Below are 20,401 nucleotides of genomic sequence, written 5' to 3'. Positions count from 1 at the left end.
AGGTTTGTCCTTCATGGTTTATGAATGTTTAGTTGTACTAAGTGTTTATATGCACGGTATTACAAGTATACTTACCATGCATCATTGTCTTAAGTGTTCTGTTGTCAGGTAAGTACCTAGATACTTGGCTTACTTAGAAAAGGTGATAGATTTTTTTTTTTTCTTCATACTCTAAGCTTCTCAGCAAACAAAAATAGAACTGTGCCAATAAATGCAATAGTCTAGCCTTTTTCCCTTCTAGATATTTCTATCCAATTAAGGTGCATGCATATGCATCTCAGTGTGTAGTCTAAAGGCATGCTTTTTTAAGAAATTTTACATGACTGTGTAATTAAAAACAAGTTCAAAATCAGACAGCTGGGGATGTCCAGACAATGTATCTCAGTACAGCTCAGCAACAGCTGCTGGTGTTTCTGCAGACTCACTCTGGGTCTTGTGCAAGTACTAGATGACTAAGATTTTAATCTGTTAAAGCATATCTATGTCTTCTGTGCCCAATATTGCTGTTAGATTGTACAAGTGGCTAAAAGCTATGGAACTAAGACCAATTGTCATGCAAATTTCACCTGAAGCTGGGGAGGACTCAGTTCTGTAGCTGGAGAAACAGGCACTTTGCAGGGCTGTGCAAAAGCTTAGTCATTTATAAAATTCTGCTTAGAAAGTGATGTATGATGTCATTACATTGCTGCCAAATTCCTTGTGGAGGTGGAATGGGTCTAACCGAGCACAGTATCTTTAGGGGGTTCTGGTGCTGTAGGGATTGCTGGAGTCAGATGCCTCAGTCAGCCACATACCTTGTCACCCTGCTTCTGGTCTCATTCTTTAGTGCTAAGTATATTTTTTGCAGATAGTTGAGCGCATAAAGCTTGGCCTTGAGACAGATGATGAACCAGGAGGAGCCTGTAGGTAAGGATCAGAGGACAGGCCAGTGTTGGTGATGTTATAGGAGGTGTCTGCTACTGATCATCTGATCAAGAAGAGGCAGTAGAAAAAGTCTCAGGCAGCCTTAAGGCAACTGTAGAAAGCTTTGCTATTGCAGGTTTTTGCACTCACGAGCAGCTTAAGTCACCATAATATGTGCTGGAAGGGCAACATGGCTGGGCATGAGTAAACCAGGGGACTTCTGGAATGTATTAAAGAGAATCTCTTGAAATAGGTGATCAACACATACCAGGGTGAGTTCATGGAAGGCTGCCAAAATGGTGACTCATGCACATGACATATCAGGAGAGGCTAAGAAATGGCCCATTCAGCCTTAAGGTCCATTCACCCTTAAGAAGAGAAGGCAAATGACAGTTTATAGCTGTCTAGAACTACCTCCTTGGAGGATACAGAAAAGACTAGCCATGTTCCTCTTGGAGGTGCACAGCAACATAAAAAAGGACAATGTGGGAAATTCCAGTTAAGTGTTGGAAACATGCGTGTATTTATTGCCACCAGGATGGTCAAATATTAGAACAGGCTGCCCACAGAGGTGGTAGAATTTAAGAATCCTGTGAAAGTGCTCAAAAAAAACTCCTTGAGCCACCTGATTTGATGAGACCTGCTTTTACCAGGGACTGGGACTGGGTGGTCTCCAGATAGCACTTCCAACCTAAATTACCCAGAGACAAATCTGCTTCATGCACAGACCCTGGAGAGCTGAGCTGAGGGTAGTTCTCTGATCCAGTATGTCTGCCCAGATTCTGATTTAGCAGCTGTGAACATGTGGCTTGCCACAGAGTAGGATTTGGGTAATAAGGTTTTCTTGGTGCCAGAACGCTGAAGTGGGCCTAATAAGCCCAGGGAAGCTCATGGAGGCATGTGAAATGCTCTTTACTTCAGGCTGCAGAAAACAGGCTGCTCTGTGTCTTGCTCTTGCTTCCCTGCCTCCATCCAGTGCAATAGATTAGGGACTACTCTAAAGGGACTAGTTTAAGTCACCTAGTCATCTAGTTTAAATTATGATCAAAGTGTCACTGCCTGCAATCTGGCAAACTTTAGCTGAAGGATGATGTTCTTTGAGGTCTTTCTAATCAGGTTGTGCTCTCCTGGGCCAGCAGTGCACAGTTGGATTTGCTGAACTTTCCCAGGTGTGTCCAGGGCCAGTGTAGTTGTTAGCATAGCTCTACAATTAAAGTCTTTCTTCTGATGGTACAGCAAGCTGCTGGAATATGGCCAGGACCAAGTGATGGCACAGCACTCGTTTCCCTGCTGAGGATTTTGTTTTGAACAGGATTAGCTATTCTAGATATCCTTTCTCTTCTAAAATATGAATCTGCCTGTAAGTAGGGCTGGTTCATCAGGTGCATATATAAACTTTTTTTTCCTGTCCTTTCTACATTTGTTAAATGTTTGGTGTTTAGTTTTCAATCTCTGAGAAACCAGAATTTGGGGGGAGATTATTTAAGGTATCACAGTGACATTTGATATAATTGATATTCACAATTTGAGCATAAATCCTCTACATTGAGTGCTAACCTGTCTTGTAGCTAAATGTCTGTGAGGTGCTTGGTTTCATAGATGGGAAATGTGCTATTGTCACAGCTTGTGAGATGTCTGCATAATATGCTGTAGTTAATAGACCCTGTGATCACGGAAAGAGGTTTTTGATAAAAACTAACAAGGGGTTAGAAACTCTTCAGTGCTTTCTTCCCCACTGAACTGGTGTTTGGTTACCACTAAATGTAAGTTGAAGAAAGATGAGGAAGAAAGGAATTAGCTGACTGCTTAAGTGAGTGATACTAACTATTTAAGTAAAAAGTCAAAGCAGCATTAGAAGATAAATGTAATTAGATAATCCCTTCTAAACTGATGTCTTTATGGTATTTAATTTCAACAATAGGATTGTTGAAATAGCATCCTTAATTTATGAGATTCCACACACATGAAAAAAGCTGTATTTGTCAGATGAGAACTTAAAATGGTCTCTGCATATTAGAGAAAATGATCTGAAGAAGGATTTTCAAATGGGTAAACATGCAAGCTTCTGGTTTGGGGCAATGATGATTAACTGAGGAAATGACAGTAGACTGCAAAGGCAGGAATGTCCCTGAAAAGAAGCTACAGGCAGTGGTAGAGCACTGGCATGTCACCATCTTATGTTCAGCTGTGGGAAAATAATATGCTTCCTACTCTGATATAGGGGGAAAATTACAGCCTGTAGAATGTGCAGTGGTCTGCTTCATGTATTATCATAGTTTCAGTTGGAGTGGTGAGCTCAGAACTGATCCACCTAATGCGAGGGCAGCAGGGCAGCTGGGAAAAAGCAAGGCTGAGAGACTGAAGGAGTATGGAGGTCTCAGGAATCAGTCAATAAAAGATTGAATAAGAAAGAGGACTGGCCGGTAGACTAAAGAGAATTGAGGAGGTGTCATATGTCATATGTCTGTTGTTTTGTTTTTGTTTTTGTTTGATTTTGTTCTTGGTCGTTTTGTTGTTGTTGTTTTTTTTTTTTTTTTTTTTTTTTACAGTCTTTGCATATTTAAACAGTTTCTAGAGTCTGTAGATAATACAAATAAGCTTAAATTGCAAGGGAGATCAAATTTTATAGTGGACAAAGGAGGGAATTTAAGAATAGTAAAGCAAGGGAATAAATTGCTAAAGGCTGGAGAATCTGAATGATTAGGATTTATTTATTTTGTGTATACTCTTGATCCTGCTTTGGGAGGAGGAGGGAGTGGTAGATGGCAGTGTGAAGACATCTTCAGGCAGACCAGTATGTTTTAAGATAGTGAGAGGCTAAACTGGATGATTAAAACACTGCCTTCTGAACTGGGATTCCAAAGTAGTTGTGTCCATTAAACTGTGATCATATGTTCTTCTCAGGCTACTCCTCTGTTTCTCTTTCCTTTCTGAACTAATTCTTTTTTGTTGCTTTCTACCTGAGAGTTTACTTAATTAAAACTGTAGCATATAGTACTAGAAGAACTGTGTACTCTGTCTGCCTCTGCAGATACCTAAACAATGGACATTAAAATTTTTACTGGTAACTCCTGAAAAAAGCATACATTTCTTGGATCATATCTGGCATACAAAGGATGCTTGTGTAGTAGCGAGCTGTTCGCAATGGTCTAGTAAGCACTGCTTTTATAATTCTGCCTTCTACAGGTTGAGCTTTTGTTAAACACAGACCATCAAAACTGATTCTAATGTCCACATCTCTCTTATGTAACTTTTTCAAGGCTTTGGAGGGTCTTTTATTGCTCCTTCTCCATCACCATCCCCGGTCACTCCAGCTCAAACAAGCTTACTACAGCCTAACTTTGACGCAGCTTTTGGAACAACAGCTCCAACGACTGGCAGTTCATTTGATGCATCAGGTGAGCTGAAGGTTTTCTTCCTGTTAATTTCCTAATGTGTTTTGTGTGTTAGATGAGTTAATGACACCATATTTAGGTTCTGAATGCAAACAATAAAAACAATTTCCCTCTTCCTTCTCTGCTGGAAGAACTCAAGGTTGTGTTTAGACAAGTGTGTGCCCAAGAGCTCTCTGTACCCATCTTTTATTCTACCATGACAATACAAACCAAACTAGTGTGAACATCATCCTTGCATGCGCTTCATGGCACAAATCAGGAATTACTCAAGGACAATACTTTTCTGTAAATCAATTATATAGCCAAGTCATCTTGCTGTTGCTGCTGAAACTGTTCTTAAGCTTGCATGGCACCTGAAGTTACACAAAACTGAGACCAAGGTCATGTTCTTTGCCTGACTATAAGCTTAAACTTTCATCACTGCTATCATTTTGTTTGTATCTCTTCCATTCTGTACTTTCCATGCTGGGTCCTTGCTACAAACTTAAAATTGGTGAGTTCTGCAACTTTACAAGAAAAAGGTCAAAGTAGTACTGCTGCGTGGTTGGTTATTTGGTTGCTTGCCAGTGCACATGCTACCCCTTTCTGTTGACTTAACGTTAGCATGTACCTCAAATAGAGATCAGAAGATAATGCTGGCATGAGATGTACCAGGCTGTTTGACTTCAAGAGATCTAAAAAATTAGTTTCAGAGATAGATAGATGGACTAAGGAGACTAGCTCTGTCAGTGTGGATGGTTCTCATTCCTTCTGATCTTATGAGATGTTAGTAGGCTTTCCTAACTCCCCTCTGCTTGCAAGTGAATAGTAATATCCTGAGACTGTTTTAATCCTGTTGCCATAAAATGTCAAGGTATAAGACTGCCTTTGCCATAAATCTGACTGGTGTCTGTGGCAAGATGTTCATTTTAAAAGACTTTAAATGAATATCTCCTGACAAATGTGTGTGCATCTGACATCTCTCTAAGGATGTCTGTAAGAAAAATAGTGTTATGTGGAAGCAGTGCTGTATCTTTGTAGATTCAGCTCTCCAATTAAAGTGCTTTCAGGCATGTCCTGTCATATTAGTTTTCATTGGTATAGCTCTTTCAGGGTTACTGTACATTCAGTGTATAGTAAAATGACATGCATGCCCTTGTTGGCATTACTTTTAATGTCAAACTATGTTTTGGTAAGACTTGTGACATTGTTGTCTGTACTACATTTGTTGGACCAACATCAAAGTGGCTGGTAGTGTTTTTCTTACCAGAGCTGCTATTCTTTAACAACTCTCCTTTCCCTTCCAGTGTTTGATGGCTTAGGTGATCTTCTTATGCCAACTATGGTTCCTTCTGGTCAGTCTATAGCTCCTGCAGCTACAGCAACAGTCACTCCTTCAGCAGCAAGCAAAGGACTCGGAAGTGATCTTGATTCATCTCTTGCAAACTTAGTAGGCAGTAAGTGACACATTTCTGTTTTAAGTGATGTGGCATACAATGATAGTTTTTGTTTGTAGATCCAAACAGCTGTCCATTTTATCTTTCTTCTACCAATGCCCTTTTATTTCCGCAGGGAGATCAGGGCAGCTATAGGCAGAAGTAGGGCCTGATTCAGGTAGCTGGGGTCATAGCTTGTCCCTCATTGTCTCCAGAATCTGAGCCAAATAGCAGGATCTATTTACTAAGTATGATTGGTAACATGTGAGCATCCTGGGACACTAATGGGCACATCAGACTCTTGATGGGTGGGCCCCCAAGTAATAACAGCTGGAATGGTGAAAACTGTCCAAAGCATCTGGTAGCACTATGGAATTTAGTCAGAAAAGTTCATGAAGACAATAGCTGACTTGTTGCTTAGTGAGAACAGAAGTAGCAGTGGGGTGAAGTGAGAACAATAGCCAAGAACAGATGGTCTCTCAGACAGTGAACTTCCCAAAAAATGTTCTTGAAATGCTAAACAACAACAGGTTCTTTCCTATAACAGAGATAACCTTTATAACTATAGATCAGTAGCACCAGCACCTGTACAAACCTAACGTAGACCCACCTAGGCTAAGTTACAATAGTACTGAAGTTGTAGTAGCAATACTGTGTAAAAAGAATATTCTGTTCCTATATGTAAACACAGCAAAGATATAACTGATCTGAAGATGCATACTATTTTTCTTGGTGTGGAGAGAAATAACTGTGTTTAGAAGTCAGCAAGAGTTTTAATCACTTGAAAAATCTTCTGCACATCATTTGGTATATCCTGGTTTGGGGGAGTAAATAATTGCACTTAGCAATTTGACTTTTTGCAGGACTCATACCGATCATGTGAGAAGAGAGTTTTTTTAAAACTTAGCCTAAAACTTCTTTCAGAGAGTAATTAAGGAAACTACTTGGAGTGCACGTGCATGATAAAACAGATAAAACTGTAGAGCTTCCAAATAACACTGAGTTTTATCTGTATGAGTAAAATAATTTAATAGTTCAGCATATAACATGAAGAACAGAAACTAATGCTACCATTCATGGTAAATAGTTTTGGTGCTCTTAAATAACATTTTGTAGACCTAAATACATTGTCACTTTGGTTTGCTTATAGAGCAAAAATGGCTTCTTCAAGTATAAGACACCCATAGGGTTCCTCATAAGATTGTCCTGTAGCTATGTCTTATGCTGTGCTAGTGCTGTCTAAATGGAGACAGCCAGAACGCCATTATTCTGTATAAGCCCATGTACAATGAAACGTGAGCTATTACTTTAATGCACTTTAATTTATTAGACATGTGACTTTCCTTTTTTTCTTATAACTTTCAGATCTTGGAATTTCTGGCACCACTTCAAAAAAGTAAGTTCAACATTTAATTAAATATATATATATGTTTATATATATATATATATAAAAAAAAAAAAAAAAGATGTTCAAGTCTGTTTTGTAGTCTTACATTGATTTCCATGTTTATTAGGATCTATGAATCGGTCACATCCCAGTACCCCCCTCCTAGCCTCCTTAACCGAAACTGAGCACTTCATAAAAATTCTGGGAAGTGTATTCTGTTCTGTACAGATTCAATGAATAATTAATATTAATTGTTCCTGATATAGCTTTTAAACTTGCTGGCTTTAATCTGAGTTTCTAAAAATATATATGTATATATAAATCACTGTCTTCATATTGGGTAGCTGATTTCCAAATGAATTGTCCAGATAATAAATTGAATAGCTCTCCTCATTATTTAGGCTAATATGTAATAGTTTTGTTATCTTTTTACAGACGCTGGATGTGCTTATCGTGTAGGCATTGGAATATTTGTAAAATAGAAAAGAAGTTGATTCCATGCAGTGAAAAGCTTCTTTTTGCAAGAAGAAATATTGAAAACATTACACTGTTTTTGATTGTCTTAAGCTAACCAATTGCTTACTTCTGTGCTGAGTCTTCCTCTGTATCCAAGACTATTTTATGATGTGTGTACTTCAAGATGTCTTGCACCTCTGCAGAGATGATAGGAGGGAAATAAGTAAACACATCATAAAGTTTATTCCCCATACTTAGCTTCCCTCAGTCTACTTCATTCTAAGAGTGTAGCTTATTCCGGATAAAGCAGCCTCTAGCAAAACCCAGTTTTGAAACAGACCTTTTATTCTGTTAATGATTTGTTTTTCTTGTATCTATCAACTTTTTTCAGAACTGAATGCTTTCTTCCTTCTTCTGTCTGAGCAAGATTTCCAGCAATGAAATGACCTTTCAAAGACTTCTATCAGGCAGCTCTACTGCCTGGCCCCAGTAGAATAGGCAGTAGCAGTCCCTCTTCCTACTTCCTACAAGGGTATATGCAATAATATGTTACGTTCAATCAATACTAAGTAAAACAACTCTTTAATTCTCACCACAAAGGCCATAACCATGTAACTGACTTCAGTGTAGAATGTAGTGGTGTTTACCACTAACAATCCTTGAAACTGCGTACTAAAAGTGTATCTTTCTGTTAATAACTTAAACTGCATATACCATAAACTAATGTAGCTGCAGGCTTAAAGTTAACGTACACTGCAATTGATTTTCATTTTCACTGTGAGGGTATGCAAAGAATAGCTCTGTCTCTCTCCCTCTCTACTAGGGGAGATCTTCAGTGGAATGCTGGAGAGAAAAAGCTAACAGGAGGAGCCAACTGGCAACCAAAGGTAGCACCTGCAACATGGTCAACTGGCGGCGTCCCAAGTGGTCCATTGGTAGGTGTTTAATCCATCAATACCACCAGTATGAAACCTCACTATTTTAAGACTATTTTTTTTAAGAATTTTTATGTGTTTGTAGATACTACTCCTGTTTGTTTCAGCTAAAGAGTTTGCTTTGTTATAAATTATATGGTTGTGTCAAGAAACGTTTTTAAGACCAGATTGACTTGAACCCAGTGACAACTGGCTGTAAATAAAGACTGCTTTTTTGTGTGTCTTCCAAAACAAACAAACAAACAAAAAATGACTTTACATATACTCTTAATGTCTGTGGACATTTCTAAGAACAGTGTGTGGTTACCCCTATAGGTCTTGACCAGCACCAGGTCCAGGTAGACTGTCCAAGGCACAATGATATTTATCCAAAGCTGAAGTACTGGAAGGAGAGAAGTTTTTTTCTCAAGCTTGTTCTTGATTCAAGCTTTCCTGAATGAAGTAGATCAAAAGACTACATGGTATTCAGACTAACCAGATGTTTTTTGTTAGAGTAGTAGAAGGGTGTAGCTTCTTTCGCCCAGTAAAAGCAGTCTTTTGGAAAGGTTAAGATTTCCCTGCAGAATATACCCGAAGACACTAACTTGGCTCAAGAGCAACTTATCATGAGTGATCTACAGAGGTAATCTAAAGAAAGGTCATACGTCATCAAAGCTATGCAGGGCATAAAACAGCCTCTGTTGGAAAAAAGTGGGGTGGAGGTGAAAGGAGAGGACTGTCAGGGCGAGCATGACTGGCTCAGTTCCTGCTGACACATTCAAAGGTTAATGTAACTTTAAGCATGTTCCAGTTTGTTCCTTGACCTAACGGAAGGTGCAAGAATTCCCTGAGGTTGATACTTCATTGAATGTATTAGTTGTAATGTTAACTTTTTTTCTTAATAGAGAGGCTGGACAATACTGTACAGTGTAAGTGAAAAATTTTTTTGATCGCTTTTTATACTTGCTAAACATGAAGATACTAACAGCAGCTCACCAGCACTGCAGTTATTACAGCTGGCTTAAAACTATCTAGAAGCTACCTAACACAGCTCTTTTTGGATTGTCCATCCAGCAGACAGTCCTCAAGCAATGTATGGTACTAGTGGGTGCTTAACTGTTCACGCTTAGTAATCTCAAAAACAATGGCTTCAAACTATCTGTGCTATACTTAGATGTGAATGATCAGGTGACTTGTACTATCTGAACTTTCTAACTCCTGTAATATCAGTCTCAGCTGGTAGTAGTTTTACCATCTGATAGGTAACTATCCTTTCTGGAATGCTGGTTTTGATAGTATTTTGAGAAATTTGCGTGTTACATGCATTTCTTCTACATCTGCACCTAGGTGTTTTTGAAAACCACAGGAAAAAGTAAATATTAAGACCAAAATGAATCATTCCTTCACATCATAGTTGAACCTTGAATTTGAGACACTTGAATTTTGGTCACTTCTTCCCTTCCTTATGACCTTTCAGCTTCTGGATTAAAATCAGCAGAATTTCACAAAAGCCCATTCCCTTGAATGACCTGAGCACTTTGATGCAAAAGCATGTTCAGTTTGTGTCTCGGCATGTGATGGACTGAATTCTGAACTAAGATGTGGTTCTTTGGCTGGACTCAGATAGCTTTAGGGTGCTTATCTGATGTCATTAGCCCATGTCTTTCTATTCCTTGCTTCCCATAGCCAAATGTCCAGATCTTTTTCTTAGCTTGAGGACAGCTGAACTGATAGTGCAATAATTGAAGTGCTCACAGTAAAACTGGAAAAAGGTTCATAAGCATTCAACCCTTTCTTGCCAATTACTATTGTTCAATAAATCTGGAATGGGTTATCCTGACTAGTCTAATGTTTCCTAAGAAACTGGTATATTTTAGTCTTGAAGCAAGGATCAGGGAAGGGCACTAAATGCAGCCTTTGTAGAAGTGGATTGTGTAGTGAATAATTCTTGCATATATCCAGAGATGTTTCTGTGCTGTCAACTGTAAGCATGCTGACAGCTCTGCAAGCATGGTGGGACATAACTGACTCAAGATAGGCATTCAGGATTTAAAGGCTCAGTCATGGCATTATGACTTCTGTAATAGCTTGGGAAATTGTGCCAATATACTTAGGCTGCATGGTAGCAGTAATGAGGTTCCTAAAAATCCTACCACCATCTTTAAATCCCTTCTTTGAATGTTTCCTGCCTCTCTTTAAAGTTCTTAGCAAGAGTTTAAGCACTGTTTGTATTGAATATACTTCTGCAAAAAGGAGAGACTTGCCTGCTTTCCAGGCCATAGGGAGACTGTGCATGGGAAATTACAGGCAAGGGAACCAAAAGGGATGATGTATAGGTTCTGCTAGGTAACTGAGGTGGCCAAGTACAAAGGTACTGTTTTAATTGTGCTGTATGTCCACTACTAAACTAACATTTCTCTCCTCCTGAATCCTGGTAAAATATTGCTTTTCTGCGCTTATGTTTTATTTGAAAATCCATTGTATAACAAGTTCAACTTCCCTTTGTAAAGTTTGTAACAGTTGTGATTCTGGTTTAAGTGTGCGAATTTAGTTTTTGACTAAATGAATCTCACTGCATAAAAATACTATTCTTTTTTACTGGAAACTAATAACTATAGCAATTACTTCATTTAACTTTACACTCTGCTTAAGCTAGGCATTGCTAGCTTAAAGTTATATTAAAATCAGTGCTATAGCAAGTGCAATGCTGTGTTGGCTATCAATTACAAAATCGGTATGCTTTTTACCTTGTGTAGAAGAAGGAGAAAAGTATGAATTTTCTTGGGTCTATTTTGAGTTGCATTCAGAAAATGAACTCCATTCATTAAGAGAATTGAGACTGTCACATTGGCTTTCTTATGACGAAGAAAACTGAACATCAGTGTAAGGACTGATTCAATTCTCTCATTCTTCAGAAGCATCATGGTTTTGAGATTAGGTATTATGTGTTACAGACATTCTTACCTTCTTTTTTTTTTAAGCTGTTTTTTTTTTTTTTTTTTTTTTTTGTTTGTTTTTTTTTAATTTTTATTTTTAGACAGGAGCCGTGCCTCCAGCAAGTGGTGTTCCTCCCACAGGAGGTGCTCCACCTGTCGCACAGCCAGGAGCAGCATTTGGGATGGTGAGTCTCTTTCTTTTGTTACATGGCTCTCCCTTCTTAATCCAGAAACCTAATCACACTGCTTTAATTTACAGCCCCCAGCAGGAGCGGGCGTACCCATGATGCCCCAGCAGCCAGTTATGTATGGGCAACCTATGATGAGGCCACCATTTGGAGCTGCCGCTGGCCCTGGTGTACAAGTGAGTGTTAGTGTTAGATGAACTGTTAGCCGTATCGCTAGAAGGGAATTGTGTGTACATTATCTCAGTTCAAATTCTAGCTGTAGGTTTGTAAATGGGATTTCTTGCAGTGTCAGCTGCCTGACTTGCAATTGATCACATGAACTACCTTGATTTTTTTTTTTCTTTTGTTCATTTGCCTTTTACGAGACCAATGGAACAGGTTCAGAAAGTCTCCTGCACCTAACTACACCAAGATGTCTTTGGGTGGGAGGGGGAGTGGGAGGCTGAGTAAACTTGAAAGTGGAGCTGTTTGACAATTGTATTCTGTACAGAGCTTGACAAAGTTTACTAGAGTTGTGCTCTGCATCTTCCCTCCGAGCCCACCAAGAGGATTCTACAGAAAACTGACCTGCTTATGAGCAAGCTGAGGTCTCAAGTTCTTTGACAGCTGTTCCTTAGTAAATGCAAGTTGAACTGCTTTAGGCTAGTAGCATGCTGGGTTTATTTCACTGCAAAATGACTGCATTAAAATATGAATTACCATAGTGTACATAAAATTGGAGAGTTCAGAGCAGGTTTTTCACTGCAGTGTGCAAATTTAAATAATTTGGGGTAGAATTTTTCCTGTAACCTAGACTAATGTGGAAGAATGTGAATGAAAGGTTTTGAACTTCAGTTACTCTTTTTTTTTTTTTTTAAGTGAGAGATACATGGCAATGCTTCATTTTTCATGTACTTAAAGTATGTGCTTTATCTAGTCTGACACTGTGACTATCACATATTTAGATATACAGGGGACATAAACTTGGACGCACACAACCAAAGCAAACCTGTTCTTAGAGAACTAGCATAGTAATTAAACTATGTGTTGGGTCTCTAAATTGCTTGACAGATGGAGAATCTTTAGCATAAATTTCTGTGCATGAGAATTCTCTGGTATTTGATGTGTGCAGGGAGTTCCTTATTCATTTAATGAGACTGTCTTTGCTTAGCAGCAATTCTGCATGAATCACAGAATAGCTGAAGCTTGAAGGACCCTGTGGAAGTCTTCTTGTCCAATTCCTCTGCTCAATCAGGCTTCTCAGGACCATGTGTAGACCACTTTTTGTCTAAGGACAAAGACTCCACAAGCTCTCTGGTCAATCTGTGCCAGTGCTCCATCACCTGCACAGTAAATAAGTGCTTCCTCATGCTTAGGAGGAACCTCCTGTGTTTCAGATTGTTCCCATTGCCTCTTTTTCTGTCACCTATCCTGTTTTACGCTTGATCAATATATGTAGAAGTTACCTCTGGATATTATCCTGCAGATTTGTATGTACTGATACTTTAAAGCAGAACAACATAATCTGAGAAGATGATTATTAATAAGGAGGTAAAAAATAGTGAATGACTGCAGAGTGGTCTCTAGCTCCCAAAACAAGGTAGAGAACTGCTGTAGTACTCTCACATTACATTTGTCACTTAGAAAACCATCTGTTCCAGCCTGTTCCACGTCATGCAGCTGCCTATTTACCATGCTGCCACCAAAGAGTACAATCTTAGCAGGCTTAAAAATGGATCAAAAAAAAAAAATAAATTTATGGTAATCTTTAAGAGCGGATTGTAGTAACTGTGTGATTGCCCTTATCAAAATGCATTAGGCTAGTAACAAGGAAACACAGACTTATCAGCTGCCAGGGTCCTTCATTAATATAACAAAAAAATAATGGAGTAATTAATGATGAAGTAGGTTGAGTGAATGGAGACATGACATCCATCCTGTTGAACCAAGGATTCCCTCTAACTGGAAGCTAATGAGATTGGAAATGTAGCACTCAGTATCCACTCTGACGCAAAGTTTTTAGCTGATGGATGGCCGCTAGGTGATGCAACATAAGCCATGATAGTTGTTCCAGGCTATTTCTCCAAAGTAGAGTTTAGTTTGTTGTAACTCTGAAAAGGAAAGGCCCTTTCCAGAGTGGAGGCAGGGACCAAATTATTTGCAGTACTTTGCTTCTGGGCAAGTCAGAAGTCCATCTTATCTTTGAAATGAGGTAGGAGGTAGAAGTTCATGCTCTGGCTCTAAAATATAATTTTTAACACTTAAAATTACTCAACCTTCTTTTTTTTTTTTTTTTTTTTTTTTTCTTCTTTTTTTTTTTTCCAAACCTTAAATCAAACAATCATCCTGTAGCAAACTACGCTCCTTAAGTAAGGAAACACATTCCTGTTTAAGTATCTCCAGGTTTTCTTTGTAGACGTGGGAAGAACTTGAAACTGCTCTAATTGAGAAGTTGTAGGTATTAAAGCTATGCCTTTCATGTACTTGGTCATTTCCTGCCGCCTTAAACTGTCTGTTCACATAGATATCAAGAATAGTATTATGGAAGACACAATTTTTTCTCAGAGTAGGGTGGTAATCAAGGTGCCTAGTGTCCTGGGTAAGGTGGCGGTGGTGGGGAGTAAGGTCAGGATGAGAGAACTATTTGGCTCACTAGTGAAAAGGATTGCAAGGAACATGAAAAACAGATACTTTCTATGGAATAATTGATTTTATGACCACAAAAGGTGGAATCAAGTATACATATAGTTACATGTGCAGCACTCTTTGAGCTTTTATTCATATTACCAATGTAGAACAAGTTGTATTTAAATGCCAGTTGCTGGGATTTTCAGATGTACTCTGCTGCACACATTCAGCTTATTCTGGGCCTTGGTGTTTAATATCTAACAATTGCTTAACCTCTGTCTGGGTTGATAATCCTAACAGTGTTCTTTCTTACAGGCTGAGAGTGATTTACAGCTGTGCTGACTAGTATATGCAATGTCTTTGGCCTTGTGCATTACATCAGCCAAGCATTGTTAGCTCTGTAGTAAGGACAGAGATTAAACAATGCTTGGGAAAAATGGCAACACGCTGAGTTTAGCAATAACATAGAGCTTCATGTGCTTGCAGTGTGTTTGTGTGAGACCCAGCTATACTTACCTAATGACTGTGTATCCTTGTCTGCTTTGTTTTTTTTCTGCCTTCCCGTCTGGCATCTGTTAGCTTTCTCCAAGCCCAACTCCTGCTACTCAGAGTCCCAAGAAACCTCCAACAAAGGACCCATTAGCGGATCTTAACATCAAGGATTTCTTGTAAACGATAAGGTATTCTGTGACTGCCTGCATGTTACGCTGTAGTACATATCTGGCACACAGATGTTGATTAGTCTGGTAGGTTAAACATGGCTGATAGAATTGTAGCTTCAGAGATGGGCAGGAACACACACTGGTAGTGTGGTGACTTAAGCAGAAAACTGAATTATGTCTGTATTTTTAATTTTAGCCTGAAAGCTTGACTTTTGACTACTTTTTTTTTTTTTTTCTTTTCTGAAAGTTGCTGACCAGAAAAGTTATCTTCAGTCTATGATTTCCATTTTGCCCTGCTTCTACTCAATCTGAGGGTTTGCTTTTTTTCATGAAACTAATGTTGAAAGAAATAGAATCATAATAGCATACAAATACTAGGGGCAAAACCGTGCCAGAGAGGCTTGTTTCCATGGTGTTACAGGAGCTGTAGATTGTTTTTGAGAGCTCTTGGTAAATTGTGATAGATCTTATATCAGGTCTCACGTGTGTGGAAACAAATTTTGTATCATAGGTGTGGAGAGATCAAAAAACAAAAAAATAGGGCTAGAAAGAAACATCAGATCAGATTGAACACTTCTGCATTTTATTTTTCAATTGGCTGAAGTAAGGTAGGCATTTTGTAAGTAAGCCTAGAATAATTTGCCATGTGAGGAGAAGACAATAATTGCATATCTTTGAGGCCTTCTTTATAAGTCCCTTTTCTTTCTACCCATAACTTAATTTTAAGGCTTGTTCTAGGCTTCTTCTATGCTTGAATTAGCAGCAGCAGAAGGGATCAAGCTAATCTTAGCAAATACCACCTGGTTCCACTTTGTCCATGTCACCAAATCCCAAAACTGAAGGTGTACCTGGGGCTTTGTGGAGACTTCCAGAAGTGGAGATGCATTTTTATTGCTGGGATTCACTGCTTTCAGCTTGAATTTATAGTAGATTGATTCATAAATGTCTATGGGACAACAACTGCTTTACTGAAAGCTGGTAACCTCTCTGAGGTGCAATGAAGTGTGTATCTGGTGTTTTCGCCTTAATTTTTCTAGAGCATGCTTTATTTGATTCATTATTTCAGTTTTCATCTAACTCTTTGTTTTCACAGCTGCAGTTTTTCTGACTGGATGACAAAAATGTGAGTCTGGAGTCTGCAAATCGATGTTCAGAGTTTTGAAGTGAGCCACCAGTACCAAACCCAGCGCTTACTCAGACTTTCTCTTACTCCTGAAACGTGTAGCACAGCTGTGAAAGTGAACATTAGGAATGTGTACTACCTTAGCTGTTATCCCTACTCTCTCTAAATTTGTGTACTTGGGTTATTTGTGTTTTACAATTTAAACAATGGATGTATGTTTCTGATGCCTTCTAGTGCTTTTCTGAACCTATCCCACAGGGGCAGATTATGCAGCTGTTGTTTGGTGAGCCATTTGGAGCGATGTCTGTGTTTTTTGAAGGTTTCAATGTATATAACTTTTTGAGGACACCTAAAATTTCCCTAAGATTCAATTTCTCCTTTATCTGTTACAAAATATAGTGTGATAATACCAGATAGTAAGGAAAACACTTATGAAATTGTGTGGAATACATTTTTTTTCCAGTCACAGGAATCTCAATTGTCGTGAAAAAATGTTTTATTTTTGTGGCACTGTATATGTTAAGATAATTTAAAGTAATATAAAGGTAAACTTCCATAACAAATACTTTTTCAATGATTTTCCAAGAATGAAAGATCATATCTGAAAGAAATATCATATTTATTGCCATTTTGGTTTTAAAATATATTTTAATTATTTAAGTTTTTGCATTTTAAATTGGCATATTTATCTTTCAGTTCTTGCTAAATGCACTGAAAATAAGTAAAGGGTCAGTTTCTCTCAATGTAGTTGAAAAAAAAAAAGCAGCCATAGTTGTGTTGGCATTAAGGGATTTCGAATCTGAGAGCACTCTTTGGTATATCTGTAGTCAAAACATTGCAATTGATGTTACTCACCTCTGTTTAGTTCTTATGTACATCTCTTAATTTAGTGCTTACCTGTGTATGCCATAGGCTAGTGTTTTCTCCATTTCCCCAATTGCGCTGTGAGTAGCTTTTGTACTATTGGTGATTAGATTTAATTCTGATCCAGAGATCCATGCCCTTTACTGTACATAATGTGTTTCTTTAATTTTTATTTGTTCTCATACTGTTTCTGCTGATGGCTTGGCTTAAGATCTTGACTCTTAAATGAGGTCACTGTTGATCAGTGTTACAAGTGGCTTGGCAGTTCTCTGTAAAAGCATACTGGGTTGGAAAGATCTTCACCTGAAGTCTTTCAAATTAACTATTTAATCAATGTATGGTACCATTAAAAGTGGTTGTATCTGAATTTACTGTGGGGATAACATACACCGTAATGGGAAAGTTCTATAAAAAGCTAATTTCAAAATGGCTCTTCTTTCTTTGTATTTCAGTTTAAAAAAATAAAAAAATGGAAAAGAAAGAAAAAAAAAAGAAAAAAAAAAAAAAGAAAACCCCAGTGCATGTGTGCCCTCTGAGATGCAATAAACACCTTGATCAAAGTAAATACCTTGTTGCTGTTTTTCTGATTATTCAGACGTTGATCATAATAATATACTTTGAGGGGGATAAAAGTATTGAGAAGGTCCTTGTGAGAGGGAGAGGTGAATTCTCTAGTTTGATCTTTAACACCTAGGAAGGCTTCACTAGATGTTCATCTCCTTAAATCAGAATATTAGTGGAATAGTTGTGGCTGTGAGAGCTTATAATACTGGTCCTGATTTCTTTCCCAGGAGGTATCATTATATGGCTTATTGAGAGCTAGCACAGCTGCGATGGCATAGGAATTGCTTGTGCTAAGGTTCATCTTACAGTAGGATGAAAAGAGGAGAAAATGTTTCATACAATTTAGCTATATTAAGGTCTTTCTGATACTATTCACCTAACAAGCAACTTCTTGCTTTAGTACCACGATGAAGTGATGAAGCAGTACTGAAGGCTGCTTTAAAGCAATTTATAAAGAACAAAATACTGAAACAACCTGATCATCTCTGGTAAGGTCTGAATTTTGAAATTTTGAACTGGGTTTCAAATAAATTTCCAAGTTATGCAACCAGTAAGGGAGTGCCATTGCTTAAGAGTTTTTTTTTTTGTTTGTTTTTTTGTTTGTTTCCCTCTTATTTGCTGCTAACATTGGTATTATGAGTCTGTCAAATTTGTTTATTGAAAAGTTGTTTTTATGCACATACCCTATGGATTCAGACCGGTCTGGATTATGAGCCTGTAAGGCTCTACAGGTCCCTGGTTTTTCTCAGTATTTGAGCAATAGGACCTAAACAAGTTCTGTAAATGTACGTCCAGAAAGGCTGACAGTGCTCTCAGGCTCTAGCCAGTTGGTTTTCTTTGCTCATCCTTCTTATGTGCTCTGCGTTGCCTTAATTCAGGGAGCAATGAATCTCTGACCACCATATTGTGCATCCTTTCTCAAAGCAAGCATACTTTTTTCAGAGGACAGTCATAACCAAGCACTGCATACAAGATGTCTTCAGACCAGTTCATTGGTGTGTTGTTCTAATTAAGGTGATGCCAAACTAGTTGTGTGCACTTTGATGCCAATAAATGTATATCAGGGAGGTCTAAAGCAATAAAAAGGTAACTGGAAGGAAAAACAAATTGCTTTAGTAATATGGAGTATTATTGGTGAATGACAGCATTTGTGGCATGAAATGGCCACTAGCCATAGCTGACTTTGTTTTCTTTTTCTGGTATGGCTATTTGTTCCTGCTCCTCCTTTCCAGTCCCTCAGACTAAAATGAGACCTGACTTGTTAGAGTCTTTTTTTTCCCTGAAGAATAACAGCAGTGCAGACCTACAAACTCTTAATGCTCAGAAAAGCCAACCGAAACTTCCTATGATAGAAACAGTGGCAGCGACACAAAGATGATGCACCAATTTACTGATCCATCTGTTCCAGAACATATAATATATCAGAAACTTTATTAAAAGAAAAACCCTTTTTCCTACATGTTGTGTATTGCTAGTACTGTGAGCAATGTGGGAAGTGGCAGACACTGAGTGGTAATGAAAGAACTAAACAAGAATTTTAGAGAAGAGATTACAGAAGGAGAGTGGGCTATACATATTTTAAAGCAGGTAGCACTGCATTTTTCTCTGTTCTACATCGCTGCTACTAAAGCTTCAACTCCTTTTTGCTTCCCCTTAATTAAACTCTGCAAACCACATGGGAAGGAAAAGCCTGGTGTTTGCTCTTTTGCACAAGGTATCTGTTAATGCAGTTATAGATGTAAGAAGTTACCGAAGGTAGTAGTAAAAAGGAACTGAAAAGAGTGAAGAAATATGTGTGTAGGGGAAGGGGGTGACATCCACATCGAGGACTAAGGAGAGCACACTTCTTCTCTAGGTGTGTAGGGGACCCTAAGAAGGGTATGATGAATATCTACCCTGCTGGAGTGGAGTAAAGCACGTACATCCAAGTGTTCAGGGTTGAACGTGATGAAGTTTGCTCCATATTTCTGAAATACAGCTGTCTCCTAGTTTAGTATGATGTAAGAGACTGTCAATTTACCTCAACGTCATAAATGCCTGAAGTAGCCATCTATTTCAAAGGTCTTGCCAGAGCACCAGCTCACTCTGATGGAAGCAGAAATTTAATACCTCTAAGCAACAGCGGGTGCATGGAAGCTACATGAAGGGCTCCCTCTACTGTAAACTGCCTTTCTAGATGCAAAGATCCAAGGAACCACAAACTCTGATTGGATGGAAAACTGTGTCAGTCTTTCAGGGCTAAATGGAGGCAGGTAAGAAGGAGGAAGCCTTCTCTGCCTTCCTGAGAACTTCACATTGCTCCTCATCGTCCTTGTCTGTACTTTTACCCATGTTCTTGGCATGTTCTCAGGTCTTTGTTTGAGGGAGGGAGCAGGTGATTGAGTGGTGAGAGGATGTAGTGACCCCATCTTGCTGCCGTCAGCTTCATAAGCTGGGGAAGGAGAATTGCTGCAGGTGTGCAGTTTGGGGGCTGGATCTCATCAAACACTTTTGTGCACAAGCACAAGACACAGGTGCAAACAGGCACCAGACTTTAAAAGCAGCAGTAATTCATACCATGTATGTCTGTACATAAATAAAGTGGGTTTTGTGAAACACCATTTAGATCCAAGAGCAGAAAAAATGAATTCTTCGTGTATCTATAACACATCTATAATTGTACCCAATCAATCTGTCCTAGAGAGTTTTTAGATATTTTTCCTTACAGGAACACACTGCTTCCAGCTGACTTAACAGTTTGAAAACCCTGAAGTTTGGCTTTATTTTGAAAAAGCAAGGAGCAGAATCGATCACTTTTGACAGGTGGAAAGACCAAGTTAAATAGATAAGCAAAGCTGTTACATCTGGGTTAAAAATGGGGAGATATTTGTAATATTGAGACCATACTGTATAAATGGAATTGTTACCCTACACAAATACTGATTCAGATATTTGAGTATCTTTGAACCAACTGATGTCTTTTGAACCTTGACACAAACCAGCTTCTG

The 20,401-nt window shown here is 38.5% G+C and overlaps 1 protein-coding gene across 24 annotated transcripts in view; it reads left to right on the top strand.

Moving 5' to 3' along the window:
- Window positions 1–14,873, top strand: part of SNAP91 (synaptosome associated protein 91) — a gene marked incomplete at both ends in the record, with an annotated part of 67,739 nt that extends 52,866 nt beyond the window's left edge. For 16 of the 24 annotated variants that reach the window (XM_084283957.1, XM_084283956.1, XM_084283953.1 and 13 more), the window contains 7 exons: window positions 4,164–4,301; window positions 5,585–5,734; window positions 7,079–7,109; window positions 8,380–8,491; window positions 11,508–11,591; window positions 11,666–11,770; window positions 14,781–14,873. In XM_084283957.1, the coding sequence (XP_084140083.1) occupies window positions 4,164–4,301; window positions 5,585–5,734; window positions 7,079–7,109; window positions 8,380–8,491; window positions 11,508–11,591; window positions 11,666–11,770; window positions 14,781–14,873 (713 nt within the window). Of the gene's footprint in view, window positions 1–4,163; window positions 4,302–5,584; window positions 5,735–7,078; window positions 7,110–8,379; window positions 8,492–9,375; window positions 9,400–11,507; window positions 11,592–11,665; window positions 11,771–14,780 lie in introns of all 24 variants that reach the window. The other 8 variants (XM_084283947.1, XM_084283964.1, XM_084283950.1 and 5 more) reach the window with 3 other exon arrangements.
- Window positions 14,874–20,401: the final 5,528 nt, after the last annotated feature.

This window comes from Netta rufina (genome assembly GCF_964035555.1).
Source record: "Netta rufina genome assembly, chromosome: 3".
Classification (NCBI taxonomy): Eukaryota; Metazoa; Chordata; class Aves; order Anseriformes; family Anatidae; genus Netta; species Netta rufina.
This window is presented reverse-complemented; position numbering and strand designations above follow the sequence as displayed.